Raw genomic sequence first — 25,365 nt, 5'->3', positions numbered from 1 at the left:
GAAAAAGATTGTTAATAGCAGAAAAAGATTAGAAACAACCTAAATGTCTATCACTGATTAACAGAATTTACAAACATACACAAAAATGGTAGCAGCAAACCTACCATTTTTCACGTACACTGGTCAAGTTATGGAATAGCTCCAGAGTAAATGCACGGTTAGGATGGATCTCTGCTGCTTTTGTAAAGAATGTTACTGCTCAATCCTTAGGACTGTATGCATAGTATATTACCAGTTGTGTGCACGTGTGTGGTCTGTGTGTGTGTGTGTGCAGCCATATATGCTTGTACCTGCACAGGATATTCCAGGAAGAAAATACAAGAAACTAGAAACGTTGGCTTGCCTCTAGGGAGAGAAACTAGGCGGTTGGGGGCTAGGTGTGAAAGGCACACATTTTAAAGCTTTTCACACTTTTAAAATTTTGCACTATATGAATAAATTATCAACTCCAAATATAAATAAGTTTTTAAATAAGATTTTAGGGTTTAATTAAGCAACTTGCAGTGCCTGGTACAGAGTCACCAGCACTAAATGGCTATTACAGTTACTATTATAATGCCGAAGAGGAATGGGAAGATGGTGGCGGGACAGGGAAACATCATAGAGCCAAATGATTGTTTATGTTGGATCTAAGGTCTTCGTCCCTTGAATATTGGGATAAGCCATATGAAATAGCCAATACTGAACAGTATTTGCCCTGCAAAAACAGCAATTTTGCGATAATGACAATAATGCTGGTTGTTAGTTCAATTATTCCTTGCCATCCAAAACTATGTGTTTTCCAGATTGGAAGAGTAAGAATTCGGAGAGAGTTGGACCAATGGGGATACTGAGCTAAATGCATCACTTTGGTTCCTGCACTTTGGACATTAGGTAGCTCGATTTAGATAACAAAGGATTTATTTAATACTTTATTCAAAACTCACTGATTCCTGAGTTAGGATAGCAGAAGTTTAGACATTGAGGGTTTGGATAATGAAAGGGGTATCTGTTTTTGCAAGAGAACCTTACAGCTTACAAAGCATTTTAGTGTAAGTGATCTCATCCATGCTTTAATCTTTGGAAGTAAGTTTTATCCCATCCTCAAACCTCGTTTTATAGAAGAGAAACTGTTTTTTGCTTTTAATTGCAAACCAGAGCCAACCAATGGAACACAATTGGTGAAGAGGGCATTGATAGAGGACAGGACATATTGCCAGGTCATAGCCACTGTTCAATAGTAAGATTACATTTCACATTTTCTCCAAGACAAGCTCGTGTCCTTCCTGTTTCCCATCTAGTAGAGACATAACAAAAGTCCCGAAGTCAGACGTTACATGTAAAACTATAGGGTTGCTTCCATTTTTGTGTACGTTTGTAAATTCTGTGAATCAACATCATGAAGGCTTTCGTTTTTCCACCTCCTACGCATGATAAAACTGTTCCAGAATATGACAGATGGCCACCAATTTCTTCTGCAGGTCAAACACAGGCAGAGTCCAAGCAGGGTGGGGGGAGGGTTGGGAAAATGAAACAAAAAGAACTTTAATTTCTAAGGCTACAGATACTTTTTCTATAAACTCTCGTGAGATTTCCAGTGTTCTGCTCTTACACCAAAACTGCCAGGATGATCTGTGGCATAATGAATGGGAAAGGGGTCACTCCATCCTTGCCTTATTTCACAAACTTGGAAAATAGGTAAGAAGTTGGAGAAATTAGCTGCTTCTTGGGGAGACTTGCAGTCAGGTGCTCCATAATCGTTTGTGCACTGAATGGGTGTGAATGGAGTACGGAGAGAAAAAGAAAACCAGAGCCCATCCTATGCGAAGAGGCCTGGGGTCAGCCTCCATCCAGCCTCCATCCAGCAGTAGAACCTCTTGGTTTCAGTTTTCTCATTTCTAGCATGGGAGGTATTAACATTTTACTCATGGTATTTGTTATTATGTCTATTCTGTAGTTCTTCTTTCTAGAATGCTTAAACAGAAGACCTTAGAAGTCATTCTTAATTTTCCTTGTTTTACAGATGAGGGACAGTTGTCAAATAAGGTAAATGACATCCCTCAGCTCCCCTCACAGACAAGGTTGTTTATGGATTGCAAAGAACATCAGATCCTTAGAGGAAGGTGCCACACGCATTCAGTCCCAGGTGATTCCCAGAACCTTTATGAGCCTCACATAAGTGGACTCAAGTATTCCAAGGCAACACTTGAATTTTGGGCTTTATAAATGGTTTGCTCTTTAAAACTTCCAACTTTTCAAGGAGCATATCTCAAGTGGAGTAGACTTAAAATCATTAACTCTCTATGCACTGCATGTAGGGAAGAAAAGACAATATTCCTGCTTTCAAAATACTTACACTCCAGTCACGGGCATGGGAAGTAGGGAAACAATAGAGGGCTAAACTATATTATGCAAGGCAATTCAACTGATGAAAATGCTACGAGGAAAAGAAGACAGGGAATGAGTTATGATGGAAATGGCTGGGGTGGCAAGCTCCCTTTAGATAGGCAGACCAGGAAAGACGTCTTGGAGGAGGTGGTGTATGTGTCCTGAGACCTGAATGACAGTGAGCCCGCCACGCAAAATTCTGGCCAGAATATTCCAGGCAATGGAGGAGATGATGATGATAATGATGACGACAAAATAGCAAATATGTATTGAGCATTTACTACATGCCAGGCTTTATTCTAAGCACTCTACCAGTGTCAATGCATTTAACCCTCCCAACACTTCCTTGAAGTAAGGGACTATTATTATCCCCATTTTATTGGTGAGAAAATTGAGGCATTGGAAGGGTTGACAATTGTCCCAGGTTCTATAGCTAGATAAGTGGTCTGATACAGCAAGTACAGAGACCCTGCCAGGGGGAAGAACTTGGTGTGTTGAAAATGCAAAAATCAGACCGGGGGACTGGAGAGTGGTATGAGATGAAGTTGGGGAGGTCAGATCCCATAAGGCCTTGCAGGATTTTCACCGGGTGGTTTTAAGCAGGTGGTTTTAAAGTCCACCTCATAGGAATGACACGACATAATCTATGTTTTTAAAATATAGGTCAGGCACTAGAAATAGTAGTCTGGGGGTAATAGTAGAGTTAAAAATCTGGAAGATGAGTGATGGCCTTGAGGCCTGGGATTTTGGAAAAGTCTGAGATAAACAGGGAGGTGGCACACCGTGGGATGATTCCAGTCAGGGATGTGAGCCCATTATACTTTATGTTCAGTGCTCTCCGTCCATTGCATTGGTTGGCAACTGCCTATTGACAATTTAGCAAAACAACCTGGTCATCTCAGTGGAAATGACTGACCTAACCCAGGTCTTGCACCCAGCTCTTGTGAGGAGGTGACATTCTGCAGTGTGACAGAGTAGTGAGGGCCTCAGGCCAACATGGGATCAAGTCCCAGCCTGGCAGTTTGCCCACTGAATAACATCAGATGAGTCTCAGAACCTTTATGAGTCTCAGTTTCTACCTCTTCTGTAAAATGAGGTCATTAACACCTAGCTCCCAAACTTGTTCTGAGAATTAAATAAAACCACATTTGTCTTTTGCCCATAATTGGCACTGAATGACACCAGTTCACTGTCCTTTCTTCTCCTTTGGGAGGTAGATGGAGCACATTTTTAATTTTACTTGTTTTTCCTCTTAATTTTAGTACACATTTATAGCCATTTTCAAGCTCATTATATAGATCAAGACTTTAACCTCATCTGCCTTCACATAATTGTTTATTATTTACTTAACTATAGTCCTTGGACTCTTCTAAGAACAGATTGTGAGACCACACAACGTAATTAACAGTCACTCTCTTTAAAGAATCTGAGTGTTCTGTGGGCAATAAAATGGTGCAAAGTCAGAGCACAGTCGGAGACCAGACACAGAGAAAGATCTAGAACCTCATAACTAAGCAGTGAAACCTATTAGCTCCTCTTCATATTTCAGGATACTTCCCTGCCTACGATCTAAAATTCAATTCGCTTCAATTCAAACAGCTCTCCCCTTGCTCCCTTCCCTGCATTTTCCTGATAGATGCCCTCCCACTCACCACCCCCCATTCTAGATAATTAGGAAGGCTATTTCTCAGGAGGATGAACTCTGGGCTCCACCTTGTACTTAACTTTGCAATCCCTCAGCTCTTTTTCCCTCCAGACTGCCAATTTCCCACTTTACTGTCTCCCCTGATTTTCAGCGTCGTGTTAAACAACAATTTCTTTCTCTTTTTCTAGTATCTGAGACTGAGAAATTACTTTCTTTAATCCAAGCCGTATTTGTAGTTTTAAGGCCAAGAGTGTTAGAAGCATCTGTGGCTGTGAAATTGTTTTCAGTTAGGACAGCTCTGTTAAAATTTAAAATACTGTGTGTGTGTGTGTGTGTGTGTGTGTGTGTGTGTGTGTTAGGTTGGTGCAAAAGTAAATGTGATTTAAAAGGTTAAAAATGATTGCAAAAACCTCAATTACTTTTGCACCAACCACACACACACACACACACACACACACACACACACACACACACACACTCTTTAAATGTTCTGCTAGCCATTCCCTCTGGCTTGAGGTTAGAAGTAAGTTTTCTAGACATTGGGATGTCTGTATGTTATGGTTATTTCACTTCTTTAAGAGTTCACTGCTTTAATTCCCTTATCGTGGAGTCATATGTACTACTTTTCTATCTCCAAATGCAATTAAAAGTGCCCTTCGGGTGTTCCAAGTCTTAATCATTCTGCGCGTGGAGTGTTCCCATGGCTCGGAAGGCCTTTCCCTGCCTCCTCTCAGATGGAGCCTTTCTTTGAAGAGGAGGGGAAAGAGAGGAAAAGTCAGAATGAGGTGTGACAGCTTTGTTTCAGAGGCCAAATCCCTCACTTTTAAATCACCATCTCTCCTCTGTGGGCACACACCAAGCAACCAGTCTCACCACCAGTGGAGTATGTATCAGGCTTGCGAAATAAGCCAAGGAAAGCACTGCTTTCTGGACTAGCTTTGTGACCGTAGGCATTGACAAATTTTTATCTGTCAAATGGGAGTGATAATACCTATCTCATCCTTTTATTGAGATTATATAGAATGTCTTCAATACCTAATAGTATGACGACGATAACTATGATCCCCCGTGATCCTTAGATACATTGGAGCTTATCTCCGAACCAGATTTGTGTCACAGTGCTCTATGCAGTGCTCATAAAACTCTCTGTGACATGTGCCCCTCCAGCCTTTGACTAGTGACCACTCATCATGAGGGTTTGATAACACATGAACTTCTCTGTATCCTGACCAGTAGGATGAGTCCACAGGATGAACTTGGATGAAGCTGAATGCCCTGGCAATATCGCATTGCTATCAAAGTTTTAAAGTTCTTACTCCTATTTTCTGGACTTATCTCATCATAAACTAGCAACAAATACTTTGCAAACCTGCAGTGACCCACAGATGATACCTTGAATAGCACACGTTGGGCTGTGAGCCTTTTGAAGGTCTATAAAGTACACAGGAGATTTCCTGGTATGGTTCCTGCTTCCCCAACCACAGCGCTTAATAAGTGTTTGTTGCTGATGTGTCTGGATGAGTGAACGGTGAAAGGTCTGCCCAGATCCCAGCCCATTCTGACCGCCAATCACTATGGGTCGTCTCAATCTCTGAGCAGGGATTCCTGTTTCATTCTCAGGCTTTGCATTTAGGTGGGAAAAGGGGTTGCACTGTAATCCCTTCTCATGCATAAGACCAAGGAAAATATCCTGACTTGCAGTCAAAGCCTTATAAAAATAAAGAAACAAAAACAGCTCGGCAGGATTCCAAACATTGACTCCAGCCACATTCATTCTCCTAGAGGCCACGTTATGTCATTCTGTTGGGAGTCATTGTCCAAAGCTAATTGCCCAATGCTTGGAGGCATTGGACTATACTCTGCTATCAGTGGAAGCCACATACAGAGACCAATGTTCTTTAAAGTGTAACAATCGCAACAACAAAAATCTTCATTCACTTGGGAAATTAAAGGTACAGACTCAAAAAAACATTACTGTGAGACCTAAATGCTTTCAGGCCCAGAAGATTATACTGCTTATTTAAAGAGTTAGACTTATTTAACAAATAACAACAACAAAAAGCTTATAGATAACATTGAAACACCCAGTGATAATGATTCAACATTTATAATAAAATTTGTATTGGGAAGGGGATGCCAAATATATGGCACGTGCCCCAGACTCCGTCCTGTTACCCAACTTGGCAGGTGTCATTAATCATTCACGTCTCTGTCTTTTTTCCTGATCTATCATATGGCTTTAGCATCTCAGCAACGAATTCAAGGCCATGACCAATGGATGTATAGGAGATGATAAATGAGATGAGACTTACCGGCTTCCTGGTGTTGTAATTTAGAGTTAAATGTGCTCTTCACATGCATTATCATTTTAACCTTCACCTGTGATGCACTTACTATGTATGACTCACAACGTACATAATCACTCACACATGAGAAAACTGGGGCTGCAAGAAATTGAGGCAGTTGATCAATATCATATAAGGAGTAAGTAGCAAAAGTGAACGTTGAAGCCTGATCTGCTCTCAGACAGCACAGGAGAAGACTAGTATTTAGTATGCTCCTCCTGTGTTCCAGACTCTTATAAATTCTCACTCGTCTATTCCTGTAAATCACGCCAACCTGTGGAACATTATTCGTTCCAATTTTCAGATAAGGAAAGTGAGGTTCAGAGAAAGTAAACAACTTACTCAAGGCCATTATACGTAGTAAGGAGGTTAGGATTTGAACCCACATTTCTTTGAATCCATACCACACTGATTTTTCTCACCACATGACCTTCATAGCTCAGCCTTCTGCTTGCAGAGAACACGGCTTAGAGCAGGACATGGCAAAGGTGTTTAGAAGAATGGTATTGTGTAATGACAGCAGCAACTTGAACTTGACTTCAGTGCTCGGCATTTAGAGAAATGATTCAATAAACACCGTCATAGCACCACACTGGAATATCTGTAGCTATTATAAGTGGTTAATAGGATGACTGTGTAGAAACATGCAAAACTGTTTACCAAACAGCATTCAGAACTCATATGTATACTGATTACATTTATGCAGGTAATATGCATATGCGTGGATAAAGAGTAAGAGGAAGCATGACAAAGAAAATGTCTTGTGGCTCGGACGCAGGACAAGATGTTTTAAAGTCACATTAAACATAACGCTTAAAAAATGTTTAGCTACCCCAGCATCAAGAAAATCTGGCCAAAGAAAACAGACAAAAATAATCACCGATGAAGAAATTTGTACTTCTACTGTGTTTTGTTGTTTTGTTTTTTGGTGTCATTCAAAATCTAGTCTTCAGTTACCAAACTTCTATCCACCAACCATTCACTCAAGAGTCATTTCCCAGTGCTTATTGTGATCTAGACCTTGTGAGGCTCTAGAAATACAAGATATATCGATCTGTCTTTAGGCTGCTCTGAGTCTAGTGAAGGATACACACAAGTGGAGTGAGAATTCTTACACAGGACCCACCAAGAGCTAAGCATGAAACTAGGAGTTCTGGGAAGGGAGCTGCCCCAGCTGAGAGTCAGAGAGAGAGTCTCAGAGGAAGTGATGGACGAATGAGTCCTGAAGGATGGGAAGGAAGTAGAATGAGTCCTGAAGGATGGGAAGGAAGTAGCCTGGGAAAACTGGATGGGAAGAGAAGGGTAGAAACAGTGTTCCAGGCAGTGACAGATTCCACGAATGGCAGGCAGGGGGTTTATGGGGTGGCAGGGTGACATGTGTGATAGAGAAGAGATGTGGGGAGAGGCTGAGAAGGTGACTGACACATGCTTGTGGAATGATCGATGAGTAAATGGGGAAAGCGGGTGTGACGGGAACTGACAAGGCTCCAGAGGCAGGTCTCACTGACTAGATGTCTCAGTGTCGATCACACTGCACCCGCTTACTGTGGATGCCGGACTGGATCCTTGTATAAAATGCTGCAGGGATAGCAGGACTTGTTGTTTTCCAAAAAAATGTGGCAAAGAACAATTCCTATATTCCTAGCTTAGCTCCTTCTCCCCATTCTAGGTCTCTAGTTCCCTCACCAAAATGCATTGAGTGAGGTGCGCCATCCCCCTCACAGCTTCCTTCCCCAGGAGATGGTGGACACAGTTTGTGAAATGTACCATCCAGTTTCTGGAAAGGCCTAGCAGCCAGGAAGCAGTGATTTCCTCATTCTGCAAGTTTGTTCCCTGCCCCAGTCAGGTAACTACCCCAAAGACACTCCGGCCTCCCAGAGGTCAAGGAGGCGGCCCCCAGAGGAAGTGTGACTGCACCTCATCAGAGCACCATCCCCACTCTGCCACCTCCAGCAGGCGCTCCACGGGGACCAGCCAGTCAGCCACCCTCACACCTCTCAGCACAGCGCACCTCCAGCCTGGTTATGCTGGGAGGCCATGGGAAGCGTCACCAGGCAATGTGACAACTCAAATCAAATGACAACAGCTGTTCTGTTGTGGCTTCAAAAGCATCAGGTCACCAGTCCCCTCCAGAGTGCTGCCGGGCCGGCATCTGGGTGTAGTGCCACCCTCCACATTCACAAGCGCCAAGCTGAGCCACTGTGCTTCACCCGCTCCTTCCTCCAGGGACAAGAGCCACCCATGTCAGCTCTGCATATTCCCCGACTGCAGCCCTCTGTGACAATGACTTGGAATCATGGGAGTAAATGAACTTGCTTGGGAGAAGCGAGATGGCTGTAATCGCTTACTTTTGGGGCTACTTAATTTCGCTGCATGAAAGACACAAGCATGTTGAAACTTCAGGAGTCTAGAGCATTTAAACTCTCCATCCCTCCTTTCCAAAGCAGGGCCATTGATTTTTAAAATTCTGTGACTGATTTAGAAGGTCTTGGGAAAGTATTTGCCAACATACCTGCCTGACCTCTTTTTCTAATATGGACGAGGTTATCGAAATTCCTTATTAATTCTATTTAAACACTACTTCAGATGACTTTCTACGGCTTCCAGCAAATGCCAGTTCCACAGAAGGCTGGGGGAGCCCCAGCTTTTAAAGCTATTTTATAAATAAATGCATTTTGTGATGGCCCAGATGTCTTAACAAATATTAGAGGATACGAAGACTAGGGAAAGCTTACATCCTGGGTCTACCTTGAAGAAATAACCTTCGTTTGTCATTCTTAGCGACTTCTAACCAGGCCAGGTCTCATTATGGAAGCCCGTGTGCACTGGTTTTGAGCACTGAGTTTGAGGTTCTGCTCAGCTATGACCTGCCAAGTGGCCCACGGCTGCTCTGAGGAGCTGTTGGGAGGCTTCTGTCCTGAGACCCAAGGAGCCTCCCGTCGCATATCCCCCGAGTCAGCACACCATCCTGGAACTGACTGCACCCCACTGGCCTCACCCACCAGCCCACAAGTGCCACCTTAGGAAGGAGGCTAGACCAGGAAGCAATCAATAGATAAATTACTGATTGAGTGAGTGAACAAAGGAAGGAATGGAGGCAGGAAAGGCACACAGCTGCTCATCCAGGATGCATGAACTGGGGAAATAAAGTAGTATCAGGTGGACCCAAAATGAGAGGAGAGAGCCAGATGCTGCGCTGCTCTAAGTGGTTCCAGTACAAAGAACAATGACAGGCACATAGTAGGTGCTCAATAAAATATGACAGGGACTACTAACTGGGCATTTCCTGTCCCCAGGCCCTGTGCTAAACCCTTTTCATGAATTGTCACACTTAATCGTCATGCTAAACACTACAAAGAGCTGATTTTGGCAACGGGATTAAGGACCCTCTGATAGATGCTGACTCCCCCAACGAGGCAAGAAAGACGTGATCCAATTCCTCTTAGTATCACAACTCTACACTCTTACTAGCAAGGCAACAGCGTTTTGCCATGAAGCACCTGGATTCTAGAGCCAGATGCCCGAGTTCAAGTCTCAGTCCTGCAACTTGGTGGTGGGAAGCTGGGAGAATGAGTTCAATTACGCACCTGCTCTGGTCCCGGCTCTCTTACGGGGACGATGCTAGTGCACCTGGGCCATTGTCAAGACTGGTGAAGTCAGGACATCTAGCGTGGCACAGTGTGCAGCGAGCGCTACATTAAGTGGGGGTCTTTGAAACCCGTGAATGGATTCTGTCACCCTCGGGGGAGGTGATGGTGCTCCTGTCAGCCCTTGCAGGTCTGGGCTCCTCAGTCTTCGCGGGCTGGAGTCAGAGAACGGCAGGACCTCGGCAGGTGGGCCTTGTGGCCGCGGGCTGAAGGTCACCATTTTACGGATGACAATAAGAGGAAATTTGGCATTTAATAATCTGTGTTAAATGCAGCTTAAAAAAATGTAATACAGACTCTGCCCAAGATCTCACTAGAAAGTTAGCAGCTAAGTCTAGGGCAAGACTCCAAAGTCCCAGCTCGCTCCATGGGGTCAGCTAAGGACACACAGTGTAGAACTTCTTTATCTGCCTGAGAGGCATCTTCAGATGGTTTAAAGTAAACCTCTCGGGGTCCCTGACAAGATGAAATGCCCAACAGTGTTGAGCAGGGCCAGGTGTGAATGCAGAGCCCAGAGATTTGGGGGAACACAGCCCCAGCTACCCTAGCTTGGAGCATGTGCCTGTTGACCCACCCTCCTGGGCAGACTCTTGTTCCCCTCTGAGCAGGGACCAGGGGGCTGTTGAGTGGAGAACAACCTGGTTTGGGTCTGTCAAAATGGTGGGGTGTTGGGGTAAGGTGGTGCTTGCGAAGGTGACTCTGACTTTTGTCATGCTTGGATTTGGCTCTGGAGCCTCTGGGCTGGACAGAAAAGGTCTCTTCTCCCTCTAGCCAGGAGGGGGGGCCCTGCCTCCCTCCTGTTCACCTTTTCAGAAGCTCCTAGCCCAGCGGCCAAGCCAGCCAGTTGCTCCAAAACCTGGATCCCAGCTAACTGTTTCTCCCGCCTGTCCTGGCTCCTCACTTCATGCCCGGGCAGACTCAAACTGCTTGGAATTCCAGCCCCAATCCGTGCTCCTTCTTTTCTCTCTGATAGAAATGGCCTTCCTGTCTCCTTCCTCTGGTTTTCCTTTATTCATTCTTTCACACTGAATTCAGGCATCATCTGCTCCGTGAAGGCTTCTGTGACTGTTTCTTCTGCGATGTCTCTGTAATTCCCTCTGGAAACTTCTATCACGGTATTTATCATTTTGTATGTAATATTCTCTCTTTGTAGGTCTGACCCTCATGGGAGCGAGTTTCTTGATGGCGGGTACTATGACTTTTGAATCTTTAGCACATAGCCTAGTGACCGGCACTTTGCAATGAATACATGACTGAGAAGGCTTTCTCCAAATCATTCCTAATTCACAGAAGAGAAAGCCGGCCAAAGATTTTAGCATTTTAATATATGCAAAAATAACTCTACACAGAGGAGTGTGAACACAAAACAAAATTCACTAACCTGCCCAGCCCTTCAGGATAAAGAAAAGATAGCATCAACTTTAGGATGAGGTGAGGGTCCTGGAGAAGAGAACTGTACACAGTGACAAGACGGGAACTCAGCAAATCAGAGGCAAAGAAATGTGGGCTGTGACGATTGCCTTCTGGTTGATTCTGGAGGACAATGCTTGCTTTATATGTGGGAAACCATATCTTCTACCAGCACCATGACGACTGCAATTCCACACTAACCGGTATGATGTATGCGACCCGATTACACCAAATACAGAGGCAGAAAATTCTGCCTAACACTTAATTTTTAAAAATAAAAACTGACTCTATATCCCAGCCAAGAAATCTGTCACATGTTACACAGAGAATCCCTAAGAAGCCTTAGAAATACATGTCTGTGTTATCACACTGGTTTGGATTTCTTCAGGGACTCTCTCAGGAGGGCATGCTGCGTCTCCTCATGGTGACCGGTTGCTGGGTGGAGACGCAGAGGCCATGAACTGGACAACAGCACATTAGAGACTTGAGACAAGCAGACGGACACAGTACCAAAGTATTTTATGAGACAGACATTGCTAGCCTTTGAAGAATTACTTCCAAGAGTGATACAAATGTAGAGAGGAAGCTCAATCCTGAGAAAATCTAAGTTTGATGCTTATGAGTTAAACCCCTTCCTCTGTTGACACCACACACACACACACACACACACGCACACACACACACCATGTACAAGACATACATATTGTGCTATATCACCTCATTTTAACTCCTTTGTTCACGATACATATAAACCTCTAACGTACTTTTCAAACTCACCCGGAAATATAACCATCAGATCGCTCTTACCCTGAGGTAGTTGAGAGTGAAATTTGTCAGCCCCATCCTGGTGATGTTTTTCGACAGCTGATCCAGGACCTGAGGATCTTGTGCCTAAACAGGAAAAAAAAGAATCACATATTTGAGCCTTGCAAGATGATCTTGAGAAAGTCTCAGGCTGTGCTACAGTTGCCAAGAAATGCAATCTCCTCAGTGTTGCTTTTTCTCCGAGGGCAGGTTGCTGGGGATAAGTTAATTTACATTTGAAGACACTTGCATAGAACACTCAAGGACACTTGAGGATCCGTGGTGCCAGGCCCCTGGCTGGGGAGAACCCAGCAAGTCAGATGTGCTTTCAGGTCTTGGGAGAAACGATTGGACTTGCTCCGTGAGAGGGCTGTTTCTTCAAGAGGACGGTCGTCAAGTCAGGACTCCCCTAGGTCCCTGGCACTCATCAGAGGTCATGGCCTCTGCATTTGGGAAGACGTGCTTTAGGATGGGCCCTCGTTTCCTGTTGTGATAGTGTTGTTTTAACAGCGCAGAGTCTAGGGCTATATTTGAAAACATTGCAACTGCCATAAAATATAATACCTACTGGGGGTGCCAATAAAATGTATACAAGTGGACACTTTGGTCAACGTTGCTCAAGCAGTAGTTCGTCATAATCAGAAGTGTCTGGATGCTGATGGCAACCACTTTGAGCACCTCTTGTAATTGCAGAAGTCAAACGTGACTTGTATTCATCTTTTGTTATTGGTATATATTGAGTATTGCAATTTTAATAGTTTTTTCATTGCTTAAAATGTGTATACTTTTTTTGGCACCGTGTGTGTGTGTGTGTGTGTGTGTGTGTGTGTGTGTGTGTGTATTTTATATACATATATATAATACATATGTATAAAAAAATCTATATTTATATTTAAGAATTCTAACTTTCCTCCCCATTAAATTGAGGCTACAAATCGATATCCTCAACAATTTTCATCCTGAAAGACTATAAGGGTAAGCACTACATTTTCCAAAATATCAGCCACATTTAAAAGAGAGATGGAAGGTTCCATGGGTCACCTCAAATATTCTGTTTGGCCAGAAAGAAAAGTAAAAATTTTATCCGGATTCTATTTTAGGATGTCTTCTTTCTCAATTGGTATGAGCAAATTGGTGCTAACCAGGGGGAGACTTAAGCAAATATTCCTTTATCTCCATGTCTGCATTCATGAGACTATCTAGGTTATACTAGCACTTTAATTTATTCTTTTCTGAAGAATTTCTTCACAGTGAAACAACCAATTGTCTCTGTGCATAAAATAAAAAAACAAAATGTAGGAGAAAACAGTCAGAGCATGTCACTTTGCATGTCAGTTTCTTGAAAGGGGGTCTCTCTGGACATGCAGCCAGGATTTATTGAGCCTCCCCCGTGCCAGGAAGAGCTGGTTCTATGGAGATGCATCAAATAGTCGTACATGGTCTCAAGGTGCTTACATCATAGTCAGTTGACAGGATAATAATAGATGAATGGAAATATGTTGTTGCTGGTGTTGCTTTAAGACAATGGCCAGTACTTGCCGAGGACCTACTATGGACCAGGTCCTCGTCTATGTTCTTTAGATGCATTAAGTCTTAATCATCAAACCAATCCTGCGAGGCAGGCTCCATCACTGTACCAATTTTATAGATGAGGGCCCGGAAGCCCAGAGATCTTACGTCACGTGCCCAAGGTCACACAGGAGCAGGGACACAAACCTCTACGGTCTCACTCCAGGTCCCAGACTCCTGCCCACTATCTGCTGCCTCTCAGTCTATTTGGAGAATAATAAGAGTGGCTACCTCAAACTGTTTCAAGGAGAGTGGAGGATGTGAACTGGGCTTTGAAAATTGAGAGGGACTTCGGGCAAGGAGAGGCAGAAAGAATGGAAGAGCAGATGGGGGTGCCAGAGAAGAAAGCACAAGGGCAGAGATTGGGTTAACCAGTGGGCGGGAGAGGGGTGAGGACAAATGCCTGGGGTGACAGCCAGAGTCGGACAGTTGGGCGATAACTGGCTTCTCAGCCTGGGTTTTAGAGTCAGAACCAGCTGAGCTAAAATCTTGATTTTGCCACTTTTAGGCTGAAAACATTGAGCAACTTATTGAACTCCTCTGAGCCTCAGTTGTCTCACTTCTAAAATAGGAATGATGATAACACACCTTTCTGAGTTTCTATGGGGATTAATTATAATGTGTATGAAACGTTTAGCACGAGGGCCCATGTAGCAAACACCCAATCAATGCCAGCTACTGTTATTTTATGCCCTTTTGATTATATTGGGTCTTAAAAATCAGGGTCATTAAGTCTGATTTTGCTCCGAAGCTTTTCCATGGAAACTGCCATATCATGCATGAAGGGGAGGGACTTCTTAAGGGACTGTACTTGAGTAGTTCCTGTCAAGTCTCTAGATTGGCATCGAATCCACCCTTGCACCTAGTTGGTGTTCAATAAATCTGGTGTGATTTATGTCCAACGGAAACCAAGAGAACCCCAAATACTCCAATTCATTCCAACACTGGCTAGAAAGGCCAACTCCTGACACAGATCTGAGGTCCGTGTGCCCCAAGTCTCCTCAGATGGTTCTAATCAAAACTGGAAACTGTTTTTCTTGCTTCTTGTTTTATTTCTCTCCCGTTATAAATAACAGGTTTATTAGCCCAGGCAGAGCAGTACTGGATAATGACTGAATGGAATTTAAGAAAAGTACAAACTGTTTATTGAGATAACCTCAATTTAGAGTTTAAAATAATAAAGTATCCAAAGGGGGGAAAATTCTCACAATTCACCACACTCAGAAACAGAGAAGGGGGAAAAGGGCCTGGATTAAAATGATTGAGGGAAAAAGGCAAAATTTAGAGTTAATTATGTAAATTGTGGAGACTACTGGAGTTCTTTCAGAGAAAAACTGTACTTTTCCTCCTTGAGTGAAATGACGGGATAATAGGAAAGAAAGTGAGATAGAAAAGGAATTACTTACATGCATGGCTAGAATGCTTCTTGGGACTAATTCTCTGTATTGTCTAATGGTAAAGTGCCATGTTTTTATTCTCATAAGATCATCAAAGGTGAACTCCAAGATCAGTCTGCCTTCTGTACACACCTAGAAGCAACAAAGAACACACTCATTTGTTATGTGCTTGTTATGTGCTTACAAAACACAGCATGTTTTGTAATTCACACGTCAGCTACTCCCCGACTAAGATGGCTGTGCATCTTGACAAACTGGGACACGAGTGGCTTATCCATGGCATTCTGAGACAAGTACACGCTCTAGACTGAGTGGGTTCAAAAGACAGCCAGCTGCTTACTAGTCACGAGCTACTAGTTATGAGTGAAACTCTGTGAGCCTCCATTTCTTCACTTGTAAATATGGACACAAAGCCCAGCTTACTGTGATATTATGTTAAATACGCCTGCACACACTATGTACCCTATAAAATGGTATCTTCTCACCAACTTTTCCCCCCCCACTTTCATCATCTTTCTACCATAGGAGCTTGAGCTCTTGTTTAAATTTTGGTTAATCCTACTCTGGAATAAAGTACCTAACACAATTACTCATGCTGAAGTGTGAGATACTACAGTTATCCAACCAGAGGTTCTCATTTCCAAAGAGAAATTCCAGGGGGCAATGCTTAACCCAAGGCAGTGAGGTGTCAGTTACTGACATGTGGAAAGCACAGGCATGTTTTGAGTATATTCCTTGAATCATATCATACCAGCAATGACAAATTCTGCTTGCTTGAAGGGCCAGCTTTTGGGGAGAGGGCAAGTTTATCTTTGTAAGGAAAGCATATATTATTATTAACTTAAAAAAAGGAACTTCCGAGGCTCCCTTCCTTGATGGAATGATCCATGATAGGGTAGCTTTTTACCTTCTTTTGATATTCAGATCATTTGTAGCATGTAGTTCCTATTTTATTTACCTTTCTTTTCACTGTTAATGACTTTGAAATGGAGGAAAGTACTAGGCAATCGCACACCAGTGAGCCTATTTCAACTGTAAGACAGGCCGAGGTGGTGGCACCTTAGTCCAGTTTCAATCATTACAACTCGTGATTCAGCCCATACCGGCCTTGGAGAAGCAGCACAAAATAGCGGACAGAGGTTTCCGCAACAGAAAGTACTAGATTCGAATCCTCAGTCAACTTTTCACTCATTTTGGAACTGTGTGGAAAATCAAATAAATTCCCTAAGTTCCAGTTGCCTCATCTGTAAAATGAGGCTAATAATACCCTTAGGTAGGGCTGTTGGGAAAATACATTACAGCAAATTGTTTATGTAGATTGCCTAGTACTGCACCTGGCACGCAGTAGGTTGATAGTAAATGGTAGCTCTAAAGATTAAAAAAAAATGCATCTGTGCAACACAGAACCCTAGACCACTGGTGCTGAGACCCTGGGGTGCAGGGGAGGTATCTCTGGGCTCTGCTGGGAAGAGCTTGGCCTCCACCTGGACTCTGAGATCCCCTCTCATTTTCTAGATTCAACCAGATCAGCTTCAGTTTCATCTGTTTTAACATACTGGGCTTCTGACCAAGCGTTTTTGGAGAAAGATTTCTTATGCTAAAACCAAACACACGAAACTTTGGAAATCACTGCACTACACAATATTTAATTAACAATGAACTCAACAGAGGATGTGGTCATTTCTAAAACTCCAGTCTATGGAGATAATTAGCAATTCATATTAACCTTTTAAGAAATATTAATACTCATTTCCCTCTTTGGGAATTTAATAGCAAAGGCTACCATTTACTGGCTACCATTTCCAACTATGTCCTAGGCACTGGGTTAGGTGCTTTCTAGTCACTCTAATTTACGATAGTATTTTCTTTAAGTAAGCCACAAATACCAGTACAGAAGAACTAGTAACATGTTCTGATAGGGTGTTACTTAAGAAAGATGCTATTGATGTCTGCCATTTTCACTTTATCGAAGGTCTCCAAAGTACTGTAAAATCATTATTGACAATCTGGATGAACCCCTCTAACTCAAATCCAATTAGCAGAATCTGCGGGCAATTTTGGGCATTTGGACACCTGGCTCCCCAAACTCCTTAACTGAGTGGCCTTCAGAGCCTCATTTATGAACTTAGCCATGAAGTTGAGCACACTGAAGTGGGGGAAGACTTTAGTGTCCCCAATCCACTCCTCTAGAGCGTCTCAGAATTGGAAATAATTTACCAAGGTTTTCAAAAGACTTGCATAGAGATTAAGCCACACAATTCCCCCTGGGGTGCTAGCACGATAGAAGTCACACGTAGTGAAGCCTTTCACAAAGGGGAGGTAACTACAGCCAGCCAGTGACAGTGAAATGTCTTGACAATACAGGACAGGGATATTTGGATGCTATAACGCGTTTTTTTTTTGTTTGTTTGTTTTTTTGTTTGTTTGTTTGTTTTTAAAGAGAAAGGATTATTGGATGTTTAAACAAATATTAGCCCTGTTAAACATCATGCTTTTTTTTTTTTATTATCTAGTCTATTTGTTTTGTGTTTTATGAACCACAAACCCAGGGCAGATGGAAGTTCTGGTGTACTTTTACTGGAAAAGAATTTCATCATGGAGGTGGTCCTTCTGATGAATTACTCATTCGGAGCATCTGTAAGGTCAAGTTTAAATTGTGTCCCTTTGTTTACTGTGAGGACCCTTCCTGCAGTCAAAGTGTTATAGGGTGATGAAAGGGAAAATTGCAATAAGCCTTGGGGTCCTCCTTTCTCAGCCCAAACCAAGGAATCAGCTTTATCCAGGGTATGTCGTGTGCAAGAGCACAAGCCTTAGCATTAACTCTGAGTTGACTGTGTTGGGTGTTTTATTTAAAAAAAAAAAAAAAAAAAAAATTAAATGACTCCTCAAATGAAAGGATAGAAGAGAATTTGGTCACTGTTGGTTTTCCTCAAGTAGTTAGACCCACAGCCTCCTCCGAAACCCCATGAAGCCTCTCCGCCCCCTGTGCCCATCTTGGAAGTTAAAGGAAATTGAAGCTTTGTGATTTATTTTATATGTAACTATCAGCAGATAGAATAGAGGCACTTAAGAAATGTATATATATATATACTTGGTTTGGAAATGGTAAAATGTGGGCATAGCTTATAAAGAGGAATTAATTTTTTCTCTTTTCAGAAAAATTCTGCACATTCCTCTTCATCAATACAATTAATGTAGCTTTTATCTATAAAGTCGCCCCCCCCACCTTTTTTTAAAGCTGCCTTTCACTTGGAATCCAAAATCAAAAGGGTCTCCAATTAAGAAAACATTTTCTGTTGTGCTGAATTCATGTTACCGTACTGTGAGCTCTGACATTTTGTTTCTGTGGTAACCAAAATCAGCTGATTAGTTGGCATGGCAACAGAAAAGATGTAATCCCAGCAGACACACTCTAATCAATGCCCCCAGCACAGATGGTCTCCGGAGGATCAACAAGAAAGAGGCTGGCAGGCATTCAGCGGATCACGTGCTAGCTTGAGACTAGGCCAGGGACAAGAGAACTCAAAAAGACATTTCTCAAACTAACCGGTAGCTTTTTAACCCTTTTCTTTCTTTGACTAATTGTGAAGCAATATTGACCATGCAGTTACATGGATAATACAGTTCTCATATAGCTTTTATGAAATAAAATCTGCTTTTTAGGTGAGATTGTGCATTTAATTATCTTGATCTTTATACCTGGACCAGTATGCACAGAATAATGCTATTATTATTATTATATTTTTATATTTATTTTAGTTACTATACTACTAGCTTATTATAAAAGGATACAATTCAGCAACAGCCAGAGGGAAGGGATGCATAGAGCAAACTATGTGGGGAGAAGTAAGAAGCTTCCATGCCCTCTCTGAGCACATCACTCTCCCCAAATCTCTACAGGTTCACCAACCAGAAAGCATGGAATTGTGCTTTTAGATTAACAGTTGCATAAAACTCATTGTATTTTACTTACAGATACTGTATGTGTAAATATATATGCATATATATGTGTGTGTGTATATATACATATATATGTATATACATATGTAATATGATCATTGATATCATAATGATTTGGTTACAGTCAGGGTAAGAATTTAAATGTTGAAAGCCCAGAGTATAATGTGGTATACAGGCTAAGGTAGAATGACAAAACTGTCAAAGACACGAATGAGTATTCATATAGGAAGCTCACTGGTGCACTTCTATGGCACTTTTCTATGGTGGTAAGTCATTTCATAATAAATAATGGAGACCAGGAAAAAAATAAGCCTACATTTATAGAACTGACAAAGGTGTCCATTAATGGCTATAATCATTGTTCTAGTTTGTCAAACCTAAGAGTAACCCAACACGTACCTCAGAGAGGGCTCCTCTCAACATCGGCCAGTATTTGCACCCTCAAATACAATTCAAGGGTCTTTGATTCTGAAAACCTTGGTGATTGCTTCTCTGATTATTAAGCCTTGTTTTCGATTTGATTTGAAATTGAATACAGAAAAGAAAGCCTTCATAATGTGTGTTTTAAAACTCTAATTACATATTTATCCATAATCTATAATGTGCCTAGGATCAGGAAATTGCAAAATGTGCACTATACTCTGAGGAATATTAAATATTACTGTTGATTAGGACTGCAGCTGATTTTTGATTCACCAGTTGACCAAATTTTCATAAAAGCAACTCAGAAGCACTGGGTCAAACGCTATTTGGGGAATTAGAGTTTATTGATAGTCTAAATTAGAACAATGCGATACTGTTTCCACATAATGTGCTAAGTAATGCCATGTACTAATAGTAGGCTCCCCTTTAAAAATAAAACATCGGCTTCCACACTATTTTTCTTTGTGATACAGAAAATCATCAGTCCACTGTTTTATACTAAATAGCCACATTATTGTCTTACATGAAGATGAGTAATTTTTAATTAATATAAGTACAAAAGAAAAATTGGAAAGATTCTTTGGGTTGTATAATAATCACGAAGGAGCAAAATGAAAATCCTTTCAAATTTTCTAAAAATAAATGTGCATAATTAGCATCTGGACTAAGTCCACACAGCCAAGCTATACTTCCCAGAAAGTAATATTTTTCATCACAGTATGGGAATATTCATTACAAGAGCTGGCAAATTGTATTGCCATGGTGTAGAGTCAGATGGGTGATCTAAATAACTGAAGCTTCCGGCTGAGAGAGCTGAGTTCAAGAGAACATGCGGGTCTTCCTGGAGAGTGCCTGGGACGCCTGAACAAACCACTCAGCCATCTGGAAGGGGAGCATTCCCAATGAGGAAGAATGCAGTAGAGAAAACCCTAGCTTTTTCATGTGAATAAAAAACCCCAATTTATCAGTTCATCGGAAGAATGGGACTCTTTTTGATTTACACAACCAGGCCTGAAGAGACAGCACTATATCCTCAGAGCAATGGAAAAGTGTTGGCCTGAGAAGATAATGAAGAAATACATAAAAGGACGGCTATAAGATGCATTTCTATTTTCAATGGCCACAGGCTTTGGAAGTAGCTACTTCATTATGGCAAAGTATTATTTAATTACCATGGATTTTTTTTTTTTCCTTAAAGCATTGGAATTTGTGTGTTCCTGAATTACCTAAAAGTAACACTAAGCCTTGACATACAAACAAACCGCTACCACCACCACCACCACCACCAATAACAAAATGAAGCAGCAGAGAAAAGGCTTTCTCTGCAGTGCTCAGACTTGTATCTCTAGAAATGGATTGTGTATCCATCTGATATATAAGATTATGTAAATGTTTTGCATCTCCAAATGAAGTGTGACATGGACAGATTAAACTGTCATGCGAGTGATCGTTCCTTTCCACACAGCAAAACTCTCTTCCCAGCACAGACTTCTGCATACAGTGGAGATGTTCTTTGTCTCTGAATGACAACCTTCCTCTCAACTGTTAAAAAGCAACAAAGAAAAAGTCCAACTCCTACCCCACATTTAAAATGTCTCCTGACAAAGTTAGGATACCATAAAAGCAATTGCATTTGATGATTCGTTTTTGCATTATATAACCATTTCCTTTGCCTTTGATTTTATGTATCATTGTGGGCACCAGAGAGATTAATCTGTACCAATAAGATCAAGGAATACTTTAAATAATAAACATTTTCTATTTGTTCTTTCAGCAATATTGTGCACATCTTCAGTTTTATAAATTGGGTTTTTGTACTTCACCCTGATAATTCAACTTGTCTTAACTATAAAGAGAGGGTTGTCATTTATGTTTCCAACTAAAAGAGATAGCTGCTATCGTTAATATTACAAATTAACTTCACATTGAGTCTTAGTCAAAATTCATTGAACCAGTGTTCATTAAAATAAGCTTCTGTTTGCCAGATTCTATGACTAAATATTTGGTCTTATTAGCTTTTCTACTTGGGAGAAGACATAAGGGATTGTCTGTAGTGTTCCAGAAAGGTCTTTGCCTAAAGGGAGTACTCCATGTCAATTATCTATGCATGGGAAGGACATTGGTGCAGAACAGGTAGAAAGGGGTAGATTCTCTATCTCTTCTCTTTTTCATTTCAAATCCTTCACAGGGTCTTGAATTTTGCCTGAAATATTAATCTGATCCTTATCCTCCCCTCCCCTGCGTTTCTTATTCTCTGTTTCACAACCAAATTCTGGCTTACTTGCTGAGTGACTAATCACAGAACTTCTTAGAATTTAGGGAAACGATCTTTAAACTCCAAATTCCATAATTTCATTCACATTTTGTATGTTCCTTAAAGCTTACGGTGAGCTGACTTATGGTTGGTGGATTTTACCCCTGCCCTGTTTGTTCACATTGAATTTAGCTTTAAAAAGTATTTAATTTTAGTAACATATAGAATTTCTTTAGTAACGAATGGTATTATGATGATGATTGCGATTCTAAATGGTTTTTGGATAAACCAGAGTGTATCTCTCAATCTGACGATTAACAATGGGAGAATGTTCTTTTAGCTGTAGAAGACTTTTTGTACAAAAACCAAAGTTCTCATGTAGCAACCTGAATTTAACAGGCAGCCAAACCTCTCTTCCTCTTAGTTTTGAGCCTCTCTCATGCTTGACTATACTCCATATCACATGCACATAACTTAGAACAGCATTCACTAAGAGTCTAGCCACGTCACAAGCAAAAAAGATTACCTCACAACCCTGAAAATGTTTAAGATGTGAGAAATCAGCTCCAAGTTCAAGAAGAAAGTTTTTAATGATCCTCCTTCCATACACAGAGAAGAACAAGCCACATTACGCATCACCCCATACCTTGGTAAACATGGGCTTCCCGTGTTGGGTGACCATAGCGCACTGGTCACAGTCCACCGTTATGGATGAGTTGTGGTACGACTCTTTCGAGTGTTTGAGAATGTAATACAGGTCAGTCACCCCTCCTTCAAATACAGTGCTAAAGTAACGGGGGATGAGGGTCCTGCCGATAGCTGGGAGAGAAACACAGAGAAACAAAAATTAATAACAATATCCAGCTGATCCAACACACCCCACAGCATCGCCAGACACTCAACCAGGTACAAATCATCTCAAGAAACGAGACAAGGAGGCAAATTTCTCTTTACAAACAACCATGACCCTTCTGGATTACAGTTAACAAAATAAAATCCCCAACTATTCAGAAAAAGTTTGTACAGCCATCTCTCCCTATTTTGTGTCCATTGAAAGTCAATAATGAAAGGACTAGTATTTTCAAAAGAATGGAGACAAACACATTGACTACTTTGGACTTCATGTACGTTCTCTAAGTGAACATATTTTCACAAAATAAAACACATCCAACCTACTTGCTTGGATTTTTCAATGGATTGTTTACAGGCCAGTTATCTAACCATGTTTTACTAGCAGTGGTAGTCATAATAATATAAATTTCGATAATGTAATGCTCTGTAGTGTGTGAAGTATTTTGGTATTCTCTCATTGGATCTTCAGAACAACTCTAAGAGTGTAGGGAACTGAGACCCATAAAGATTATTATGGGCAAAAAAAGAGGAAGGTTATTGGGAATGTTTCAAAGTCATGTAAATTGTGAGTAGATAACTGGGGTCTCTAACTCCAAATCTGCAAACACCCAAACACTAACTGTTTCCAACACTATGTCTCAAGCTGCTTCAATGAATGGAAACCTTTGAAAAATGAACCGTATCTGCGTATACAAAGAGATCCATGCCTATGTAAATGTAAATACTGATGATCCTGTCTGCTTCTGGACTTGGATTGGATATCTTTGCAGAATAAAAGGCCCATTTTAAGAGAACTTCATACCTCCCACTTAGTCTAAATTGGTCTCTTTCATTCCGTGTATTCTGGCCTGCCCCATTTTAGTTTGAGTGATTGGTAAGTAGCTGGGTCTTTCGGATATATGACACTTAGAAGCAGCTAACAAGCCCTTGCTTTAGCAGAGATTTTAAATCCTCTTACACTGAAAATCCCAACTCATAATATTAGGAATTTTGCCTGTGTGCAGATTTTGAGCAAAGTACTAAAGCACTATCAAGAGATCTGAGGTTTTTTAATAAATCTCTTACAGTCACTACATAATACCTCCTGAAAGACAAAAATGATATTTAAAACAAATACATTACCAAAGAGAACTTTAGTAGGAAAGATCATGCAGTCTTCATTTGACTGTCTTAAAACATTTAATTTCATTTTAAAAGAATCCATGTTAATTTATTTCGAATAGACCTATATCTTTTTTGTACATGGATTTGAGGAAAAAAATTAACTATAAAAAGAATACCCTGCCAAACTGTTTTCTGAAACAATCTCTAAAGAATCTCGATGTGAATGACTGGTCTTTGAATAATTTATATAGTTGTTATTGCTTTATATTTACTGTAGTAAAAATCAATCAACAAGTGTGTTATAAATATTCCAAGATCTCTGGCAATTCCATCTTAAATTATCCTTATACACACATTTCCTAAATCCTGCCTAATCTCTTATAGTGCATACTCAGTCACTAAATAAAAAATTCAAATAAGAGTAAATTGAGTCCACCATATCCTTAAATGTATGCATGGTTGATGTTATAAAGAAAACTTTGTTAATGCGAAAAAACTTACTGTACTTTGCTAAACAGATAAAATTAATTTAATGCATTTCAAATATTCAAACTTGAAACTACCTACCATAAAACAGCTCTAATAATATGACATTTGGGGATCAGAACTGTGGAGAGTAAATACAAAAAATAAAAATGTGGCAAATATTTCACCACAATATCCAAGGAACTGTCATATGAAAAAGGTCACTGCAAATAAACACCACTGGATTAGCCACATTACACTCTATTCCTCATGAATCCTGCAATCTAATTCCTTTGTAGTAGTGTTTGCTATATATTATCATTTTCATTCATAGAATAAGAAAAATTGAATGGGAAAAAAGTTTGCGATTCCTTATCTTTAAACCTAAATTTTTAATTACCTCTGCAACTACAGAAAGTGTACAAACTATATGGTAAATGAACTTTGAGGGAAATGCAACTTTGCTTCGTTGAGTACTTTCTAGCATGCTAGGAAATGGATGTCACGATACCTGAAGTTTGCTTTCAACCCTTTTTGTTGGTGGGACTGCCCCTACCCTTCCCCATGGTCCTGTCTTGGACCATCACCCACAAAGCTCCACTATCCGCTGTGGGACACCGCTATTCTGCTGGCCTCAGTGAAGCACGATGATGGTCGTCACATCCCAGTGTATGTAGTGTCCTCTCCTCAAATATGGGCTGGGCCCAGTGATCTTCCTGAATCAGTAGAATGTGGCACAAGTGAGCCTGTGTCAGTTTTGAGCTAAACCTTAAGAAGGACTAGAAGTTTCGACTTTGTGTTTGGGGGGGAGTCATTTGCTAAATACAAAGTCCAACTATTCTAAGAAGGCCATAGCGCGAGAAGCCAACCTAGCCATGGGAAGCAGTCCCGTGAAGAAGAACTGCATCTTCCAGCCAACAAGTCCAGCTAAGCTTCCAACCAACAGCCAGCACCAACGTATGTGAGTGAGGCCATCTTGGAAGTGAATCCTTGAGCTCCAACTGCACTGCCTGAAGCTGATGTCACATGGAGCAGAGACGAGTTCTCTCCCATATGCTTTGCTCAAACTCCAGAACTATGAGTAAATAAAAGAAATGTTTGTATTTTAAGCCAACACGTTTTG

General features: G+C 41.2%; 1 protein-coding gene across 10 annotated transcripts in view; it reads right to left on the bottom strand.

Moving 5' to 3' along the window:
• LDB2 (LIM domain binding 2) overlaps positions 1–25,365 on the bottom strand; it is a 346,005-nt gene that overhangs the window by 48,352 nt on the left and 272,288 nt on the right. For all 10 annotated transcript variants that reach the window (XM_033106569.1, XM_033106564.1, XM_033106560.1 and 7 more), the window contains exons 3-5: positions 22,468–22,640; positions 15,194–15,316; positions 12,222–12,305 (exon numbers count right to left, since the gene is read on the bottom strand). In XM_033106569.1, coding sequence (XP_032962460.1) covers positions 12,222–12,305; positions 15,194–15,316; positions 22,468–22,640 — 380 coding nt within the window. The remainder of the gene's footprint in view (positions 1–12,221; positions 12,306–15,193; positions 15,317–22,467; positions 22,641–25,365) is intronic.

Source organism: Rhinolophus ferrumequinum, chromosome 5 (assembly GCF_004115265.2).
Source record: "Rhinolophus ferrumequinum isolate MPI-CBG mRhiFer1 chromosome 5, mRhiFer1_v1.p, whole genome shotgun sequence".
Classification (NCBI taxonomy): Eukaryota; Metazoa; Chordata; class Mammalia; order Chiroptera; family Rhinolophidae; genus Rhinolophus; species Rhinolophus ferrumequinum.
The sequence above is the reverse complement of the archived record's forward strand: the minus strand, read 5'-3'. Positions and strand labels throughout refer to the sequence as shown.